Source organism: Aplidium turbinatum, chromosome 8, assembly GCF_918807975.1.
Source record: "Aplidium turbinatum chromosome 8, kaAplTurb1.1, whole genome shotgun sequence".
NCBI classification, from domain to species: Eukaryota; Metazoa; Chordata; class Ascidiacea; order Aplousobranchia; family Polyclinidae; genus Aplidium; species Aplidium turbinatum.
Window position 1 is genome coordinate 16,259,830 of NC_137479.1, and position 21,569 is coordinate 16,281,398.

Consider the following 21,569-nt stretch of genomic DNA (forward strand, 5'->3'; position numbering starts at 1 on the left):
TGTTTGGTGAAGTTATTTGAGGGTCTCCTTCAAATATTCTCAGTTAACGACGCAAGAAAACTGTATAACAACTAAATTTGTCACGTGGAGCAGATTTTTCTTTTTATTTGACCACAGAACATCCGCTACGCAGCCAGTAGAGAAGTTATGAATTACTTGTTATTGATGCAAATATCTCTGGTCGACGCTGTTATTTTGAGATGAAGACCAGGCTTCTTTGAAACAAAATGTAGGGAGAGAGACGCAAATATCGCTACGTCTCTGGAACTGTTTACAAACCACCTTTGGTTGCTCTACCGGGTCAAGTAAATGCGAATTAGTCCAACACTGATCTATAACACAGATTCACTTCCCTGTAGGAGTTTTAATACCACGTGACACGAGTTAAATACCACTCGTCAGAAATAACTGATGCTGACGTCTTCCAAAGCAATTGTAGCTTTTTACACAGGTTTGAACAAGTCGATTTCATGCAATGTTACTCCGAAGGCTCTAACTTGTTTGATAAGTTTATAACTGCCACAGCATGTTCAGGTAGAGAAGCACGCTAAAGCCACCAGAAGTTAATTAATTAAAATTATCAATACACAGAGTGGCGTGGTCGTTCTGCTGAAACCTCAATTGCACAAGTAGCCTAAGTTCACCGAGCTAGCAAGTCAGTCTTTTTAATAATTCACTGGGCGTTGAAAAAATAACATTGCAAACAAAGGCTGATATGCTGGCAATATACATTGGCAATTTCATGATTCCATAACTTTACTACGGTGCTGTCAATTAATATTTGTCCTTGAAATGTTCGGAGTTTTGCGAAAACTATTTTGGTTTAACCTCCGCTGGAACAGAAAGGTCTTTAGTTGCCTGTTTGAATTCTTTTTCAATTGATTCGACCATCTCCTCAACACCTGCAGCTTTCAAGTTTTCTTCCATTTTTTTCCTCATTTGCTTTGCTTCGTAATCCGGATCTTCATTTGGAAGACAAGGAGGCTGCCAGTCTGGGTTTTGTTCTGGCTGCGGGTAAACGGTTCCATCTTCCAATTTTTCAAAATCAGCGTTGTCTTCCAAAACCCACTGCTGACCTATGCACAAACGATTACGGTAAGTATTAGCTTATTGATGTTCAAAAAAGAAAGTAGCCTAAGCTAAGGGGTTTTCTTTCATAATTTTGTTGGTTGATGAACATAGTCTATTCTTGAAAAAGGTTCTACCTATACCAACGTGCGTCGTGCAAGATTTAAATTTGACCGGAAACCAATCGGCCATGCTTGATAACAATTAGAATTGTCAGAAGTAGTTGATAAATATAGTCTTTATGTATATTTTGACCTACTTTTTGCGTTGTTGTTGCCATATAAACAATTAAATAGGCTATATTTGATACTTGTTCTGGAAATTGGAAGAGCATCTGCCAACACCGGTAGCCTAACAGGAAAAGATGTCTTTTTGAGCAAAACTGGGAGTTTTGCAAGAGTTTGAGACTCAGTGATCACACTTTGCAATTACATGTAGGCTAATTGATTGCGGGAATTTGTATCCTCCGACCAAAAAAGCTTTTGTGGGAGCTTAATCCTGGCAGTTTAGCATGCTTTGTGGGGCTTAAAACTATATTTCAAAGAGATTTAATGTACATTTGGCCTGGAGTTCAAAATCAAAACTACATCGTCCTCCAATCACTCTGTAGGTTCGCACTTTGGTAAGGCCAGCGTGTACAAGTCGCTATGGTAGCCTACTTTCGGTGGAGACGTTAAATTGCAATAAAAGATAGATTTCTCACAGCTCAGCAACACATCGCCGTCGAATCACTTTAAAATTGTCCGACATACTGAGATTTGAAAATAAAATTCTACAACTCCTAAATAATAGAATATCACTGAAATTCCTACTAGGCTACATAGGCGATCGACAATTGCCTTTTGCTCACCGGAGTCCTTTGAATGAATTCCTTTGTACCTCGGTATCTTGACGATTGTATCTCCATGAAGCATCAGTAGCACAGTCATAATACCAATCAATAGAAGAACAAGGTTTCCAGGATCCGACAAAGTCCGATTAATAGGATTGTTCATAGCAAGGCCGGAAAATGTCGTTTTAAAAATACGGGTCAATACACAACCTTACCTCGATCAAGATATTTTGCTGCACTACGCGAGAGAAGGCGACATCACACTTCACAAGGATAACTGTTCTCACAACGGCGCTAGAATGTAAACAAAAAAAGACAATGAAAAGGCGAGAACTTAACACGTTTCAACAACGTTGGCAATCTTTGCTGCATCAAATTTAAATTATTGGCTAACTCCTAAAACTGCAAGTCTTATTTTTCTTTTAACTTGTGCTACCACTACAATAACTAATTTTATTTTAAGGAGAAATTAAAATCTTTGTCACGCTTGCGCCTTTCCACTGCAACTAACTTTGCGGAAATTATTTTAAAAGTACGGTAATAAGTTTACCCTTAAAGTTTGTCTATGGTGAAATATTGATTGGAAATATTTGTAACTATTACACTCACTTAGGTTCAACAACGCACTACGTTAACGTGACTACATCTGTGTGAATTTTAGAAAAGGACTAAGCTGAGTAAACAAAGTGTTAAATTGGAGGCTTCTATGGGTCATCGAAGCATCTCGATACGCTGCGGAAGCTGGAAGTTTGTTGGAAGCTTTCTCGCATGTAAGCTACAGTAAAAATTTGTTACGTTATGCACTGATTGGAACAGTTAGTCTATAAAATCAACGGTTCAGTACACTGAAAGATAATCAAAAGCTGAGAGCGAAGTCAAGCGATGGCGGCAACAAGTTTCTGACAAAACATCTTTTAAATAACTCTTAGAAATCATAACCCAATTAGAAACCTTAATAGAGTTTCCCAGTGAGGTATAACTGAACGGGTAAACTTCTATAATTTCATAGCACACCATACTAGCCTGCTATGGCGCAATGGTACCGCGTTTGGTTTCCGACCCCAGACGCAAGATTCCATTTCCTGTTTAGTTCATCAAGTAGCCATTTGGAGAACTAGTTCATCCTATTTGGACTTCTGAGCCTTGTCTGGCAAGAATGGCGAAGAGGAATCCCGACCCGAAAAATAGAGGCAAAATTTCCATGTCAATGTTATTAACTGTGCTAGGCCACTATGCTGTTAAAGAAGGCATGTTGCTCGGACGTTATGCCTCGCGTATAAAAAACACCACAACAAACTGCTTGAAATGAAAATTCACTACCATTGTTATGTCAGCAATCTTCTACAGTATATTATAGGAATACGACGGGTGGTTACGAAACGCTATTGCACAAAACAAACTAATGGTTTAGATGCCAGCTGCTTGATAAAATAACACTTTACTATCGTTGCCGAAATCAAACGAAAAATTGTTTACCAAGTTACTTGAGACTACAAGCCACAATCTACACGCGAGGTTGGGAAATTTGTATTATTGTTGTTAAAACTACAATTGATTTACGTCAAATATAACACAGAATAAGACAAAGCAGACAGCATAAAGCGGCTTATGCCAGTGACGCATTTACAGCTCGCAAAAGTTGCCATTTTTATATCATGTCAATGTCTATTGACGTTGAAACAATGTAACAATGGCAATTTTTGTTAGTTGGGTGTTGGGATCAATCGATAATAATTGAAATTTAACGGTCGTATATTTTGATCACCGCGACATCAGATACCTACGTTCAGCATTAGAGTTAAGCTTCCGTTTATTCAATCAAGTGACCATAAACATTAAACAAATTTCCTAAATCTAACCAATGCCAAGTCGTTACTTACACAAACAGTGATAATCATAGACACACGCAAAGCATCAACCGAACACAATGAAATAATAAACACGAAACTACACATGTCTGAATTTGTTTTCTATATAAATGCAGGCTAGCGATTTAGCAGCAATTGATTCAAATTGGTTTGAAACAAAGTTAAACGAGCTAGAAGCAGCTGACAGGATCGTGATGTGACGAACTATCGTCCTCAACCTCCGTTCTTCTTTGATTGACTTTCTTTCAAGTGAAAAATGAAACATAAAGACAGTTTTGCATGAAGGCGGTTTATAAACAAAAATTGTTTCCAACAATTCAAGAAACGAAACGTGTAAAACAGTTCTTTTTCTCATTTTGTTTATTTGATGAATCAAACTACTGTATTTTAATTTCGTTGCAATTTTCAACACACAACAGAATCTTTTTCTTCGAATACATCATACGAAGAAAAACAGAATATTGATCCACTGCAAAAAAGTGCTATAAGTCATGCTAACACCAGCATCACGTTGCGATGACGTAACCATGACACAAGCAAGTGAGCCTTATTATAGATTCATATAATAAATACACAGGGTAAAATTAACATTATCTAAATGAATACTCCAGCTAAATAGTGTTGAGAGTTAGGATCCCCTGTAAGCAGAGCATGCTAACTCTAGGCTGATAGAAAGAAATGATTACTCCACTGTTTCTAGTATTCTTTGGTTCGGTGCACCGACTGCCACTCAACAACACAAGCACCAATCAAAACGCCTAACAGTTATTCTCGCCCACTAGCGTGTGATCATCGAAATTGAGAAAATTCATGTGGCTTAAGATAATTATTTAATACGCAGGAATGTTAAATCGGGATAGATAATTCAAGATTATGATTATTGTCATAGTGATTGCACCACAAAATGCGCAGAAGAAAAACTGAAACAACTCGCAAAATAAACCAAAAAGAAACAATGACTTGTAAAAAAGCACCTTTTGTAACTAAGTCTCTAGAACACCACCAGGCAATTCTTTTTACATGACAAAAAAAAAATATTGGTATACAATATAAGGACAAGTTTTAGCGATATAGGGCGAGTCAAAAAGTTATAGAGTGCTGTGTTTTCTGTGGATCCGTTTAAAGCTTAATTGATGCGCAAAACAGATCTGCGCAAAAAGTAAGAATACAAACATCGATAAACAAACCACATTTACAGCAATTTTCGATTCGTCGTATCGAGAAAGCAATTTTTGATACGTCGTTTCGAGAAAGCAATTTTCGATACGTCGTATCGAGAAAGCAATTTTTGCAGCTTGCGCTATTTGCTTGATAATAATTAATACAGTAGCACAGAACATAACTCTGCAGTCTGCATGAATGAAGGCGAAACCGAAGTCTGAGAAAGCCGGTCTGAAAATTTCTAGGTTGAGCAACAAGGCGCGATAAGAATCTAAACTGCTGGTAAAATGTTTACAGAAAACATGCATGACAGTAACAATAACAACTCAACAATACAAGTACCATACGAAATAAAACTAGCAGAATCCCCCTTTTACATTGATTCAACGACTGATTGTTTCATTCATTAACATTGAATCAACGTAAAAAAGATGGATTATACTTGCAGAGAAGTCGTACTCAACTCTAATATGAATGTATCAAGAGTGCATAAACAGTGGGGTGGTCTAGGCAAAGCAGCGAATATTTACGTTGATTAAATGGAACCAAACGTAAAATGCAAGTTGAAAAACATCTTTCTCAATTGAGCTATGATCCCGAAGCGAATCACATTCAAACAAACAAATGAATAAATTGTCAGGTGCGTGCAACAATTTTGTTTTCTGAATAGCAACCTTAATTAAAATAATACTGCAACATTTGATGGAACGTGCAAATTAACAGCATCCGCATACGTCACTCACACTTTCCCACACTGAGAAATGATTTCCGCAACACAAACCAAAGTCATCAGAGTTACAGTATAGCACAAAAAGCTATTTTTATATCTATTCAACATGAACGTTTTACTGACGAAAAATTTCTCGAGTAAATACCGCTAGGAGCAGAGAGGGAGCGAACGAAAGGTGGTTGAAAAGGTTAGACGGGCTTGACAAGGGAACCCACTCGAAGGTTTTCGGGAAGGGAGATTTGGTCAAGGGTGAGCTGAGAGGGATTATAGGAGAGGGTGATCCCGTACATGAAGCTGTTGTCCATCAGCAGGTTTTCTTGTTGATTTTGGGGCCGTGTCGATCGCAGTTTGTTTTGAATCAACTTGATGAACTTGACCGGGACTCGTTCTTCGTAGTCGTTGGTCGGCGTGATCATTTGTAGCAGTTTGACAATCTGTGAAGCAAAAAAAGTCACATTCAACTAAAACAACCGCTCCTGTTTACTGTAATTGTACTGATTGATAAACTCCATTCCAAGTAAAAGATTAAGAAGCATTTTCACTGTGAAGGCCACTCCCATCGCATCAGCAAGCGGTCTCGCGCCAACCCAACACATTTGATATCAAACTTGACATTGCATTGTGCACTTCACAACAATCAAGTCAGCACACCTGGTGAGCATTGAGGCTGGTGCACATTTCGCATATTTCGTCGGCATCTTTGTTCGATTGCTTCTTGACTTGAAGCAACTGGGATGCGTGAACAAGAGGTTCCAATGTGTCCCGCACCAAATTATCATCCATCTTGCACTTTCGCAACCATTCTTCTAATTGGGAAACGTTGAACCTGACAACGAAGTTTCAACGATCATCGCACATTCTTTTATGACGGATGTTTTTATGTCCCAAGACAACAAACTCCGTCATTTTTACATTGATTTAACGTCTGCAGACGTTGAATCTATGAAAAATAGACGAATTTTTCTGTCTGGGTCAGCAGGGCTGTGAAGTCGGAGTCGGTGGGATTTTGGCGTGTTCGGAGCCGGAGTCGTTAAAAAAAAGGTCGACTCCAGCTTGATAAAAAAAAAACGATGAACAATAAACTTTTTGTTTGCATTACATGTTTTCAAAACATTGATTCTTGTTCTTCGTACTGCGCTCCAAGCCTTTACCAAAAAATGGAAGTGTTGGTAAAAAGGGCAAAATTCAGAAAAATCTGGCAGCCCTTTAAAATGTAGCAACACTGAAGTCGGAGTCGGCCAGTTATAAATCGAGGAGTCGGAGTCGTACATTTTTCGCCCGACCACAGCCCTGTGAGTCAGCACTTATACCACCACATATATACAGAGTCACCACTTATATACATTCTACAATACGAAACCTTGGTATCATACTCATAAGTATGTCGTATGTTTCAGAAATAACAAAAATATAATAGGTTTACACTAGTCTGAAGCAGGACAAAAATCTTGGTGACAATTGGGTACGTACACCAACAAAATATTGTCAAATCATGGGTTAAACACTAAACCTACGTTGCAATAAAACTTAAAATACATTTCACCTCTGGTACTGCACATAACCAGCTTTTACATCACCATCTAACAAAATATCACAGATTGTTATAAACAAATCGTCTGATGACAAGTCAAGAAAAAGTGACAACTTTAGTAAATAGATTCCAACCTTATCTGCATTGCTTTTGACCAGTTACACAGTTCCTTCCTGACAAGCTGGTTGTTGAGCGTGTGCGCAGTGACGTTGTAGAAGACCTGGCGGAACACCTGGCTCACCAAGAGAGGGTCGAGACCATGTTGTTGCATAAAGTTGTGGAAGATATTCAACTAAAGAAGAATTGCTCATCATTACACTAATCTTCAAGTTACTCATCATAAAATAATTCATAAAGTTTGCGTGTATTTCAAAGAGAAAATGATATCAAAATGTGAGAGACGTTTTCTCCATAATGTTGAATCGATGCTGAAAGAATTATGGATGATATAAAGTAACTCACCTGCTTCAGCATATCTTCCACGCTAAAGCTGGCATCCGGATCTCCATCGTGACTAGAACTTCTTCCCCGCATCCCGGAAGGTTTTACAGAGGATGACAATCCCTGGATGGTGTCGTGCTCCAGCATGGCGGGCACTGTACAAATTTTTACAGAATCAGATAAGTGATAGATATATTCATTCAACAACTTCTAGTTGATGGCCCAGTCGTAATGTGATTGCTCTAAAGCTCTTATCCTATGATGTATTGGGGATAACTCCCAGTCATATCAGGATGTCATAACACAGCAATAAAGAGCAGGCAGGAATGGGTTTCGCCACCAAAAGCTCAACATAGAAAGCGTATATCGCTTCTTTATTTTAGCACAGCACCAGTTCTTTATAATTTTCTCGTTGGTTTCTACTAACGATGATGCTCAGCATAAAGTTCTAATGTATTTGCAATAACGGACGATACTGCTAACTACTAAGCATGAAGCAATGCCCTACTATGTAACATTCATATCAAAAAAATGCGGCAAGTGTGTTTTGTGCCGAAGGAACTTTCTCTTACCGATCATTGGTTTAATTTTGTGAACAATAATCAGCACAAGACGTTGAAACAACGAAATAGCAATGTCACTGAAGACAGGACGATACTCGGCGAGATCAAAGTTTCGAAGACAATGTCGCTTCTGGACATCAGTGCTGTCCTTCATGAACTCCTAAAACCCGAAAGCGAAATTTAAGACAAATGGTTGGATTTGTTTACAAGTAGAACCAGGGTTGATCGGTTTAAACCGGGGCGGTTTAAACCACCCGGTAAAAACCGGTTAAAACCTGGTTTAAACCGGGCAGTTTTGACCACCTATTGCTGGTCAAAACTGGTCAAAACCCCTGTAGTGTATGAATCAAGTTGCTTTTCAATTGAATTAAAAATATTACCCTCCAACCTCCATGTTTAGTAATGATGTTCAACTATATTTTGTTTTGATCAACAATAACCTAAATGCTAGATTTGGAACAAAAAACATTCAATTTCTCTGTTTATTTTTGATATTTCAATCAGTCGGTTATGTCAATTATTGAGAAAATTCAAATTCTAAAAATAAGTTTCTGATGAACCAAAAAATGCTTGGTAGAACGATGAACAATTTGCACAGCCAACTGAAGTACAAGAATTTATTCCAACAGATTTTTTTTTTTATGAAAAACATTTGCCATCAAATTTTATCCAGTTAAAACAAAACAATGCGAATGCATATTCTAAGATGCCTTAAAAATTAAAGACAGGATAGTTTATGATTCGTTCTTTGAAGCAAAGTACACGTCAAGCCAAGAAAGGATTATGGGAAAAGGAACAAGTTGTGATGCCTTATGCCAATCTACTTTATGTAGAACTGACAGGTCGGCATTGGCGGCCGTTAATGAAAGTTAAGGCGGCCATGGCCGCCAGCTATTTCAAGGCCTGCATATCAAAATGGTCACAACTTACTACTGCTTAATATTTCCTAAATAGCCCATAGCCCAGGTAGCCGACCATTCACTACATAAAAATATTTTTCTGGGTTTTGACCAGTTTAAACCTAGTTTTGACCGGTTAAAACCAGGTTTAAACCGCTTAGTGGTCAAAACCAGTTTTGACCACTTAGAGATCAACCCTGGGTGGAAGACCATAGATCTCCACTGTCTACCTACCTCCTCTCCGCTGTATTGCTTCATATTGTGCAAGAACCGACATGTATTGGCCAGCCAAAACGAAATGTACTCGAAGTCATTGATGTGTTTCTGAAAAACAAAAGAATTAAGAAATGAGATAACCCCATGTGTAGAAGTCGTACCTGTGTCCTGTATGCTATGAGCTGCGTTGACCTATTATCTTGTCCAAGTTACTCAACATTGGCGATGTGGGCTGTAGACCACTACTGAAGGCAGATTTACTTGATTGAGAACAAGCTAACCTTTTCCACTCTCTTGATTCCACCGATGATTTGTTGGAGCAATTGTTTGATCATTTTGTCGTCGTTTGAGTAATCAGCGAATCGCAACAGTTTGAACAGCAAGTAAGCAGGCAATCCTGGGATCATGCCAACCGCTACGCCTCGTGGCTTGAAATCTGAGAAGGAATTGAAAATACTTTAAACGACGTAGAATTAACGTTGAAAGTGTATTGTTCTTTTAATGAAGTGATTTTCACAGATAACATGCTGACCACTACAAATTTTGTATACAGCCGCATTTGTCACGGGTATGCCAGACAGTGGACAACCTAAGTGCACAAAAAGCTTAACTTATATCCATAACAGTTGATGAACAATCGCCTCTTATTTACCAATGACGATTCCTTGGATTATCTTCGACTCATCGCCAGCTTTGTATTGCAACATGCCGAAACCTCTGCTGTCTGCCGAGTCTTTGTGACGTAACACAGGATGACCTTGTATCGACGCTGCGTCATCGTCACCAGTAATGGCAAGAGAAAATTCGTGTGGTTGCAAACCCCCATGGTTGGACACTATGAAAATGATAAAACGATAGAAAGTCATATTGTATGTTGGAAAATACCTGAAGTCTTGAATGTATTTCCACATATTTTGAACTTTAAAAGTCGATAAGTATCAGACTTTGTACTATAGCCGTGTCAGAAACTATATTAAAACAAAACTTGAACACATAACTAAACGTGGCGTATAATATTTTTATCTTCCTAACGTGTTGTGGAGTTAATACGAAACACACACATGGCGTGGTGCCACGGATAACGCACAACATACCGTCGGCTGTGTTGAGCTTCCGGCTGTACAGTTTCAGTTGCCGCTTTAGTTTCTTATGTTCTTTATTCATTGACTCGACCTTGGCCAGCAACTCAAGATTTTCGCTTGAAAGTCGAGTCAGTTCATGCTGGACGTTGCCCTCAAAAGCGAGATCAAGCGATCCGTTCTATTGAGAAATCATAAAGTCACTTTCACGTTTTTTTAATCAGCAGTAACTTTCTCTTTGAAATTACTGTGTTGCCATTAAACAAAAATCAAAAGCTTTCAAGCAAAGAAAGCAACTTCACTTTCTGTAAAGCTGCGATGTCGCTTGCTATTTATGTTCTTCAAATTCACAATGAAGTCTACATAGCGTACAGTAACTTCATTCAGTAATTCAATAGATGCAGCGCTTGGGTGAAATAACGTAATTGCCACCACCCCATACGTAAGATTTGTCAGTGTTGATATCATTCACGTCCTCAAACGGAAAGTAAGAAAAGTTGCTAAAGTGCACTGCCTATCAAAGCCCCTTTCTTGGAAGCGAAAGAGAGTAGCTGAATATTTGCGGCAAAGGCGTTGCAACACAGCGTTGCCAGCACTTGTAGTGCTGGTCTCACCTTTGCTTTGCCTCGCTTCAACAGCTCAATAGTTTTCATCAACTCATTGCTTTCAGCCTCATGCACACGGCGTTCGTCCTCCAGCTCTGATTCCAATATTCTGTTAGAAAATAAATCACATGAGAAGCAAATATAAATCACATGAAAATGGAAGTAAATCCCATGATAGAAAACGTGATCGGACACAGCAAGTACGTCTTTTCTTTACAATGATTTAACGTTTTCAGATTCAACGTTTGAGTCAGTGTAAACAATTATTGACTTGCTGACCGCATTTGGCTGACCACCAAAACACATCAACAAATACCTTTCGCATCACATAAACACACGCCACAAGTATTGGTCTGACCTGTTGTGGTCGTACACTGTCACAAGGACTGCTTTGAGGTCGCTCTTGTCAAGTTTTTCGAGACTAATATCTGCCATTCTGTTTCGACTCCCCAATAGTTCTGATCCCGTCATTGTGCTCTGATGACGTAAAAAGCAAAGGTCAACACTGAGACTTTAGGCTCGCTTCAAAACGTCCATGTTACCGATCCTGAATCACAGTGGCAAGTCTTACCTTATCGACTTCAGGCGTCGACTGCTTAGCGAGACACGTTTTCAGCTGAATGACTTCTTTTCTCCTTATTTCTAATTCTTCTTGCATAACTTCCATTTGATCGAATAACTCCTAAAAAGTGGATTGGTAACGTTCAGGAGATGTAAGTCTTACTTTGGTTAGATCGACATTAGAGCAAAGAAAATAACAAAGACCATTACTGCAGTACGATGAACACGGTATCACGAGTCAACCAACCTTGAACACGTCGCTGTCCTTGGTCAGCCCGGACGAGGCGTTTTCAGCGATGGACTTGCGTAAGTTAGCCAGTTCGTGACGTAACTGCTCGTTGACGCTCAAAGTTTCTTTCAACTAAAGTTAAAACACAACTACGTCAGATACGCAGATTAACACTGTACATACAATACTTTGCGAAGCTCCGTTACAAAAACTTAAACTCAAAGAATTGGAGCATGAACATTGAACAATTTCCTCTTCTGAAAGAGCAGAGTTTTAAATAATATGAAAAATAGCCTCACTTGCAACTGCTCGGCGTAGTCCATCTTGTTCTGGACCCTGCTAGCAATCGATGCTTCCAGGTTTGCCTTCGCTTGTTCCAGTTCCAAAATCTTTGCTTTCAAGTCGGCATTGTCTTCATTCTTTTCATCTCCGGATGCATAAGCATCGCCCTGGAAAGATCACGTGACTTCACATCAAATTCAATGCTAAGGGATCACCTGTTCATCACGTGATCAACGTTTTGTGTTGACGAAATCCATTACAATTCGGCTTTTAGCATTGTCAATCCAAGAGCTTGCATTCAAAGTGTCATAGAAACTTATATTTAAACCACATTGGCTGAAGGTTTATCTTTATATCGCCCCAAGTTGGATGGTTTCCTAAATTACACCACAAAGCCACCAGAGAATGGATGGGACAACTGTTAACGATATGGTCTGCAGTGTGATACTATCAGTTAAATAATAAGGCATCAATGCGCTTGGTGGAAGTCGGTTTTAAAAATGATTTTCACATACATTCATGTTCAGCGAAAGCATACTAATATCAGAGGAATTGGGTCTGAGTGAAGCAGCCGATAATTCTCGGTTATCCATCACTTGGTGGGTCTCTTCTTTATTTCTAATCATCTCCAGCTCGTCCTAAAAAGACAATGCAAAGTTGCAATGAAGTGACGAACGGTATTTTCGAGTATGCATAAAACTGACTGACTAGAACGCATGCACAATCAGGAAAATGAACTGACGCACAATAAGGAAATAATTCGTCAATGTTAAATAATAACCTTTAAATTGTCGTATCTTTGTTCCAGTCTGTTGTAATCTTTGATACGAGATTGATGCTGCGATCTTTCCTCTTCAAGAGCTTGTTCCGCATGAGCACACCTGGTTGCTATGGTATCCTCACATTCCCCTGAAGATAAAGAGGTTTTTAACGCTGTAACTTTGAGTGCAATCTCTGAGCTGTTTCACTGTCAAAACAAATATCATGATTTCAATCGTTTCACCACAATCGAGTTGTAACAACATATAAACTGTAGCGACATACGTTGCAATTTGGCTTCTGATTCTGACTTTTCGTTGTCGAGTTTCTCGTAGGATTCCTTCAGCAAATCTCTTTCTTTCGTCAGGTTCAATATAATCTGAACATTTCAAAGACATGGCTTGTGAGCATCGAAATCACTTTTAACATTTCGAACAACAACATACACCTGTGATTGTCACTTGGCCTTTGCTGGTTGTAAGTAATGGCAAGCGAACCAAAACAACAAATGAAAAACCACGATGAAGTAGATTGACAGTGAAATGCATCTTAACATGTTCAGGTGTCCTCAATGCAGTGCTTGAGAATGTTCTTCAAGATTTAAGTGCCCAAATGCCAATTGGTTTGCCAAAAAATATCGAGTGAAATCACAATATAATTTATTCACGTTTAGTAAAAAAAAATGTACCGAAATCCTGTATATCAAAAAAACGAAGTGTTAAAAAGCTTCTTCACCTCATCTTTGTCTGTCCTCTCTTTTTCCATAGATTCCAACGCGATTTTTGTTTCCGATTGTGAATCTTCCAGCAAGTGACGCACGTCACGCAGCTCACCTTCAAGTTCAGTGATGCGTGACTCCAAGTGGCAAATAGTAGCCTGATTGCCTTTCGTCTCATTCAATTGCTGACGAAGCGCAGTCACTTCAAGAGCTTTCGTAAGAAGCGAATGGTTTTCTTTGACCTGAAGCCACAAATTTGCTCGTTACAATCAGTGATCAAAAAGTCTTAGCTTGTAAAACAAAGGCAGAAGAAATGTGGCAAACAAAGGGCCACCCACGCACAAATCAATTGTTAGAAAAACGCAACAGCCCTGTACACCGCAAGAGGTTGAAGATCGCTCACCGATTGGTCAAGTTTCCTCTGCAGCTCCATGATCTTATTTTCCATCCCAATGTTGAGCTTCTTGAAGTGATCCACTGATCGCGCTTCGATCTGCACAATTTCAACAAGTTGCGAATAAAAAAATGTTAGGATTGACAGATAACAAAAGATACTGTATTGAATAAGAAATCGATCAATTTTCTCATAGCAGTGTGAAGCCATTACAAACCAGTAAAATTGCAAACACAGGCACAAAACCAAAAAGCTCAGTATTATCTTGAACCTTACCTTCAGTTGTTTGAGTTCACGTTTCGCTCTCATCCTCCGCACACAACATTGCAAGTAGATGATCGAACAAAGATCCTTCTTGTATTGGACACGAGCCAACCAACCACGTGTGTAGCGCTGTATATAAAAACACAGTATCCATTGCAACAATCAAAAATAAACCAAGTACAAGAGCACAGTATTCAGAGATCTCACAAGCTCAGTAAGTCACTCACATGGTTTGAAATTTTTTTGTCGAAATATTTTCTCTTCAAACAAAAATAAACAAAACATTCACCTACCTGAATAATAATGGCTTTGGCTTGTCGCAGCAACGTGGTATGCAACGCTCGAGCAAACATTCCTCTTGTATGCGACTGGAGAACAATGATGGCATGCCGCGTTTTGAGGTAAGCTTGCCGCTTGGAGTAGCCGCGCCATCTTGTCTGTATGACAGTAGCAGCGTATGTCCGACGAAGAGAAGTAGCCAACCTGCGCGTATATTACATTTTTACTAAATGTGATCTCATTAGCGTAATTATCCAACACTGTTTCATTGTCTTTTAAACTTTCTTTCATAAATATATTGAAACAAAACAAAAGATCAACATGGAATCCCAAAATTCCATTCCTAAGCAAATGGAAAACTAAGGAGAATTTTTTATCTTTAAATATATTTAAAAGTACTAAAGCTATGATCTACTGTAATTAGACCTGCACAGTTGTTCATAAACATGAATAAAACAAAAGAGTTTCGAACCTTGAGAAATGATACCATGATATACTGCTACATGCCTGCTTTACAATGATCCTAATTTTGACTTGAACAAATAACACCCAACTACATATTTCATCACTCACCGCCTGGCAAGATGTCCACGTGTGTATCGTTGCACCACAACGGCCGCCTTCCTCATGCGGACGTACTTGACACGATCGAGCCAACCACGTATCGTCTTCTGTATCATGACAGCGCATACTCGAAGCTTGTCGGCCCTTAGCTTCTCTAAATAAGCAACCTGGAAATGAGAAATGCAATTTCAAGCGATCAGTGGTAGACTTTAAACACAACACACAGTACAAAATCTTGACAAATAAAATGCCAATGACAAGCCCAAGTGCGTAAGAAGATCCCCAGACAGCAATTTTTACGGTTGTGGACAGTGGAGTCGCAGGGATTTTGGCGTGTTTAGAGTCGGCCAATTATTAACCAAGGATACGGAGTTGTATATTTTTCACCTGACGCCAAAGCCATTCTTTACAATTTAGAAAACGGTTAATTTGTTATCTGGGGAGTATATCACCTGCCCAGCTCTGAAGAATATCTTCGACTTTCCGGGTTGGTACTTATCAGGTTCGGGTATGAGACGAGCGAGAACCGTCTCGCACGTCTTTCTGTGATTCGCCTTGCTTATCTCTCCACTTCTCATCAAGACTCGGTATCTGGTGAACAGATAAATCGTTGCACAAAAGGTTCAAAAATCACAAGCAAACAAAAAAACAGCAACAGTCATATTGTTTAACTGATAATGAGTAACATCTACTGTCATTTCAAAGTATTTTTAGTTTGTGAAAAGTTCTTGCTGTCTTAGCATGTTTGAGACGTTTGTTTTCGTAAAGTACAATACGATTTCTCAAAACAAATCGCCCACCTCCCGTAAAACTCTGGGTACGTCCATCGAGACGGGTATCCAGCAGCGCTGATGCGAATTGTTTCCAGCACACCGCATGCCCGAAGTTGTTGAACCGCTCGTTTGGCATCGAATCTGCTCGAAAAAGATGAAGTCAACCCAAAACTACCCACCAACGTTTTGTGCTATTAACAAGCCAATTGATACCGTTTTTCTTGCAAAACGGTTTCCAACTGGCCGTGAGGACAACGTTCAGTCCAGTTTGCCGTCTATTCTTGCTTGAAAAGTTACCTGCCAATATGATTCCAATATCATAACACAAACGACTAGTTGAGGTGACGTCAGAGCGTGTTCGCATTGCTGACCGCTTGTTCTCACAGCTTCACCTCAGTCACCAAGATGTGACGTACTTTAACCCTAATGATAGTTGCGCTTGCTACATCGTTCTTTCAGCTCCTGACAATCGAACATATATTCTACTTTTCATCTTATAACACCCGACAGTCTTCATAACAACTTCACGTTGGAAATTGTGACTATCCAGCACTGTCAACTTGTACTAAAACTTTGTATTGATGAATGGCAAAATTCATTCAGTAACTGATTTTTAAAGTACATGTTGAGGTTAGTTAAGGATGAATGAAACTATCGCAAAGACAGAACTTACGTGAAACTTTGTTTCAAATCGTTAGGTTTGATGCATCGGACATAGTGAGGCGTGGTGGAGTTCAGTGTCAACATCAACTTTCCCAACGAGTCTTGAAACTATGAGTAGAAACATTCACTTAAAACACTTTCTGTTGAACATGAGAAATAGAATGTAACTTGAGATCATTTGAAAAACATTTACCTCGCAGTTGGAGTGGCTGACACAACGAACTATGAATCACAAGAACAAGAAAAAATGAAATAAAGTCTAAAAGTGTCAGATTTCTTAATTCGACAAAAATTCTTTGGGTTGACAATATCCGGAAAATGCTTTGAAATACAAATAAAAGAAAGTAAAACACAGACTTCAGACAATGATCATAAATATTACAAACATTTTTTTGTTTGTAGTAAAAGACTTGTCAAGCATAACTTCATACCTGGCTTGCAACAGTCTTCCTCATTTCCTTGCGTTTGGTCGTCCCGCCGGTCACTACCGGTTTGGTGGTAGAATGTGATATTTTGGCTCTCTTCCCACCATGTTTGCTGGGTTTTGTCTTAGCGTCTGGCGTTTCATCACCCTCCTCCTCCATAAATAATTCGCTCACAAGCTTAAACTGAAGAAATGATTAAGTCTGTTACTCTGTTGTGTTATCGCACTAAACCACCACCACCTCATGTGAAATCTTTCACGAAATATACTGAGAAAAAAAGCAACAACGCGTCCACAAGTTTTCCAATATTTCAGATAAATCAGCGATAGACTCGTTGGAGAAACATTGAGAATAATATCAATAAAGATGAGCTCTATATTAGATCTATAATATATTACTGCAGATAACTTTGAATAAATTTGTTGCAATGCACATATATACTGAATGTTTGCAGTTGGTTTTACGGCATTTTCAGGAAAAGAGATATGTAGTCTGCTTTGCACATGCAACGAGTGAATGTAAACCATGGTGTAAACGCAACTAAGTTGTTAAAAGCACCGTTTATAACAAAAATATGATCAAAATAAAATGATCATTGAATTCATGAAATAAAAGCAAGCGTTGCGGGAATGAATGAATACAGGCAACACAGGTTCTGCAATGAGATAGTTTGCTTGGTAAAGTTTCTGGAGGTTTATATGCACAAAAGAATCTGTGCGAGGATGTATGGTCTCAACAAAAATAGTTTTTAGATCGTTCTATGGTACGTTGACCCAAGCTTCAACAGCAAAGTTTTTAAAAGATATAGTTCAGTAATCAGTCGTAAATGTAAAAGGCAGGAATAAACTTCAAACATGCATTGTAAGTTTAAAAAAAAATAACTTCAACTCGGAGGCTTTGTGCAGCCACCTACATATTCACCCATGCAAGTGTAGAAAACTTCTCAAATTTTATATTAGTCACAATCAATTATCAAACGATTCAATACAAACACAAAAGGGTTGCGTTAAAAATATCAACAGCTGCATAATGTATCAGCGCACAAAAACACAACAAAAGATAGTGTTAGTTGAAAACAGTGCTGTGGTTCTGCATTCATTGTCATGCGAAAAACAAGCTGGTGGTAGAAAAGCCGAGTTTTAGGTGATGAAGACTTGGCTTATTGCAGAAAAGCCTATAAAGGATGAAAACTTGTCCAACAACTATCAAAGTTGTTTGTCGGTGAGTGAAATGTTCGGACACATAGTACTCGCCATCCGTGTAGCACAGTAAACAACACATATGTTCAACATGAAAATGACGTTTATGGTCAGTGATGCAATTTTGCATGTCAAAAGTTCCATTGTTAAAGTAAATTTTGAATTTGATAACAAAAGGAATTACAATTGCAAATGCATTTGGCCGTAAACGCAATTTCATTTAATTGTATTAGTTAAAAGCAAAATGTTTGTAAAAACGCACATCATGCCCATACTGTTGTCATGCCAACTATACCTTCTGTAGAAGTGAAAGGTCACAGTTGGAATATAAAAAAGTGAAGAAAAATAAGTTATATAATAGGTTTAATTATTATTTGAAATTGCAAATAAAGTAGCACAAAATTAAGTCGTAAAGTTAAGTTGTAAAAGTTTGGTTAGCTGAAACACAGAAACTGTGACCATTACGAAGTCTTCCTGGTTCTATTAAAAAAAACGGGTCTGCTACTATTCGGTGAGTCCGATTCGGTGAGTTCCTAACTTCTAACCCTAACCCTAAATCGGCAGTGATAATTAGGCTACGGTACTCGATAATTTAAAAAAAAAATTGAAAAAATCCCCCGTTAAGGGATCGGACTCACCGAATCGGACTCACCGAATCGGACTCACCGAAACGGGCCATTCCGAAAAAAAAATGGTGTTTCTACCACCAAAATCTGTATATACGCGAAACTATTCAGAGCGTAACCCATTGCTACCACTTATCAACAAATCAGTTTCACTCAAATGAAATTGTTTTTTCAAGTGAAAAGCGATATTTTCTGGGATCACTACTAAAAGACAACCGCGAAATTGATTCTATTCAATCTTCAAAGTCCAAATTAATTGAAGACAATTGAACTTAAACTAAAGTTTACACGTGAAAAAACACGTTTCACAAAATAGCGGTTGTATCAAGTTTCTTTCCATCAAATAGATCAGCTCTTTGGCTGTAAGTTATCTGCAATAAACTTTAATATCTATAGAAATAGATGTCGTATCGTCAGGACTAAGTTAAGTTTCCACTTGACCGAACCTGAAGAAGCAAGCTTCATTCGTAAAGTTGGACAACACCAAGTCAAGCATTTCCTTGATTTCTATACAGTACATTACCACTAAATGTTCATTTGTATCAAGCCATTGAACGTTTTCAATACAAAGCCAGTGTTGAACATTTCAACGCAGATTGACATCGGCGAGTCAAATGGACCTTATTTGCAAAATTAATGGAACACTTATGTTTTGTTCCAAGCTTGATTTATATTGACTTTAGTACTTAATAATATAATACTACAAATGGTAGGTAAACTGAAAACTCATCAAGAGTTAGCAAATTTACTCACGATATCGATCGACCCTAACCAACACGAATGTTAGCTTCAGATAAAAAACGAAAGAAGCCAAACGTTCACTTATTTATATTTAGGAAAAAAAGTCACTTAAGAGACACCCAATTATATTGGACAAGGAAAACACCAAGTACATCAACGAAACGTACACATATTCACATGAAAAAATATTAGAAGAAAAATAATAACAATTTCCCACAAAACAACACATCATCACAAACAAATAAAAGAATATACTGGCCGCATATTGACAGAAATAGCAGCGGCCTTTTACCAATCCAGTTTTTCATTTGTTCATTCAACAACACTCAGTCATGCTGAACCTCTTCAATGATAGTTTGCAATGGGCAAATAACACACAAAACATACCTGACTGGCTTTCAAGATATTGAGTTGTTCTTCTTGAACCGTATCTCGATTCTTTTCCAAAAATCCTTCCACTTCGTATCTGTAACAAAAGCAGAAAATAGAGAATACTTGATATAAGTTCGTTCCATTGATTAGAAATTTTCATTGCTATTGTTGACATTGATCATGCCGTTTATCTTTCTTGTTTCATTAAATCTACCTCCTTCATATAGGCGAAATTTATCCTCAGAGACTGAGTTTTTGTCTAATTGAGAGCTAACGGTCATCTCAAAAGACACTGAAAAATAGTAAAATCGAATGATTGATTGAATGTTTATCCTCGGACTGGGAAAGCTTTGACCTATCCTCAGACTGACTAGAAAATGACAAATGATTTTCTATAAAACCCGTGCATGACCACAGCTCTGTGCATTGAGATCTTGAAATATTAGTCACTTTGTCGGGAGCAATAATTTCTCGCACCTGACTTTGTCGGCAAAATGAACAACAAAGAAGGACGTGTTTGAAAGCTTGGATTTGTCGAAGTGCTTTGACTTTTTCAAATGTCGATCGTAAAGTTTTTGTGCCCAGGACTGATCACTGCCACGTGGCATCTGAAAAAAATTAACATGAAACAAATTCCTGTCTAGGAAAAAGAGTTTTGACAAAGAAAATGAACACCTCAAGCCATGACACAGTGGTTTTTACAACGCAACTGGTAGATTAAATAAACTGCAAACTACTAAAACTTCAAGATAGAACATTTCAAATCTGACTTGGTTAGAAAAGTTGCAGACAGTTCCGCTGAACATAAGTGGCAAAAACGGCTTTTATCTTGGCCGGCGAACAGTTTTGTTTTAGACAAAGGAAACAACTTTACAATGAAGATTGAAGTAACTTTTGTCGATTCACTCACTCTACATTCATCGTTGAGTAGGTCAAGAATCCCAAGTTTACACTCGATCAAATCAATGCAAGGTTGATTATCGTAGAAATCAATAAATTTCCACTCGATTTCTTCGCGAACATATTCCTCCTGCTCCAACTTGAAGACGTGCTAAAGACCATAGTCAAAAAGATATTTAATTAATTTTTTATATTTCAAAATACCATGCAATACTACGTGACGGAATACAGAAACACTGAAAGTAAATAAATATAATTGTGATTTTGAATTGAAGCATTTAAAGAATCCTGTAACGAATTGTATTACTTATGCAAATAGACTATACAGTTTTAGGTTTTTACTAAACTAAACAATTCATATGTAAAACATAAACATTTCTTCACGTAACGGCAGCAATGGATAGCTCCTGGCACCCCACTTCGACTTAACGACTTGGCAATTCAACTCGTTGGAAAATCCAATGTTGACTGGGATGGTGCAAGGCAAACGAACAAAAGGACGACAAAAAATCAAATATTTTGACAATATCAAGCAAATTACAGGAATAAAAAGCATGCCGGAAACACTAATAAAAAACAAGACAGAACAAAATGGAGGCAGTTTATAAGAGAGATCACAGCTGATCAAACACGATCAATCTGTTGAAGAAGAAGAATTCAACAAAGGTGCAAAAGGAGCAACCTTGCAGTGCTTGCACGTAATCGGGGTCACAGCCATCAACATCAAGCCTTTAAGCAACAGAACTTCACGACGTTCACCCCACAAACGACAAATTCGACACTACATAAAACAGGTCCAAGGATTCAAACGAAACACAATGTAAATA

General features: G+C 38.3%; 2 protein-coding genes across 2 annotated transcripts in view; both read right to left on the bottom strand.

Annotated features, from left to right (window-relative positions):
• Window positions 1-117: 117 nt before the first annotated feature.
• LOC145775979 (uncharacterized) lies at window positions 118-2,308 on the bottom strand. The gene is made up of 2 exons (XM_082587390.1): window positions 1,919-2,308; window positions 118-1,076 (listed from the first exon to the last, which is right to left on the bottom strand). Exons 1-2 carry the CDS (start codon window positions 2,061-2,063, stop codon window positions 814-816), a joined length of 408 nt encoding a protein of 135 aa, XP_082443516.1. The 5' UTR covers window positions 2,064-2,308; the 3' UTR covers window positions 118-813.
• Window positions 2,309-3,228: 920 nt separating this feature from the next.
• Window positions 3,229-21,569, bottom strand: part of LOC145775623 (unconventional myosin-Va-like) — a 31,675-nt gene continuing 13,334 nt past the window's right edge. The window contains exons 13-41 of the mRNA XM_082586946.1: window positions 20,753-20,893; window positions 20,320-20,450; window positions 19,849-19,936; window positions 16,911-17,081; window positions 16,490-16,587; window positions 15,844-15,957; window positions 15,496-15,634; window positions 15,053-15,210; window positions 14,494-14,683; window positions 14,213-14,329; window positions 13,946-14,035; window positions 13,560-13,784; window positions 13,110-13,203; window positions 12,847-12,974; window positions 12,581-12,703; window positions 12,083-12,232; window positions 11,802-11,915; window positions 11,565-11,675; window positions 11,352-11,470; window positions 11,003-11,102; window positions 10,404-10,569; window positions 9,962-10,144; window positions 9,591-9,745; window positions 9,328-9,417; window positions 8,204-8,354; window positions 7,653-7,786; window positions 7,325-7,482; window positions 6,311-6,485; window positions 3,229-6,093 (exon numbers count right to left, since the gene is read on the bottom strand). Coding sequence (XP_082443072.1) covers window positions 5,848-6,093; window positions 6,311-6,485; window positions 7,325-7,482; window positions 7,653-7,786; window positions 8,204-8,354; window positions 9,328-9,417; window positions 9,591-9,745; window positions 9,962-10,144; window positions 10,404-10,569; window positions 11,003-11,102; window positions 11,352-11,470; window positions 11,565-11,675; window positions 11,802-11,915; window positions 12,083-12,232; window positions 12,581-12,703; window positions 12,847-12,974; window positions 13,110-13,203; window positions 13,560-13,784; window positions 13,946-14,035; window positions 14,213-14,329; window positions 14,494-14,683; window positions 15,053-15,210; window positions 15,496-15,634; window positions 15,844-15,957; window positions 16,490-16,587; window positions 16,911-17,081; window positions 19,849-19,936; window positions 20,320-20,450; window positions 20,753-20,893 — 4,059 coding nt within the window. The 3' untranslated portion in view covers window positions 3,229-5,847. The remainder of the gene's footprint in view (window positions 6,094-6,310; window positions 6,486-7,324; window positions 7,483-7,652; window positions 7,787-8,203; window positions 8,355-9,327; window positions 9,418-9,590; window positions 9,746-9,961; window positions 10,145-10,403; window positions 10,570-11,002; window positions 11,103-11,351; window positions 11,471-11,564; window positions 11,676-11,801; window positions 11,916-12,082; window positions 12,233-12,580; window positions 12,704-12,846; window positions 12,975-13,109; window positions 13,204-13,559; window positions 13,785-13,945; window positions 14,036-14,212; window positions 14,330-14,493; window positions 14,684-15,052; window positions 15,211-15,495; window positions 15,635-15,843; window positions 15,958-16,489; window positions 16,588-16,910; window positions 17,082-19,848; window positions 19,937-20,319; window positions 20,451-20,752; window positions 20,894-21,569) is intronic.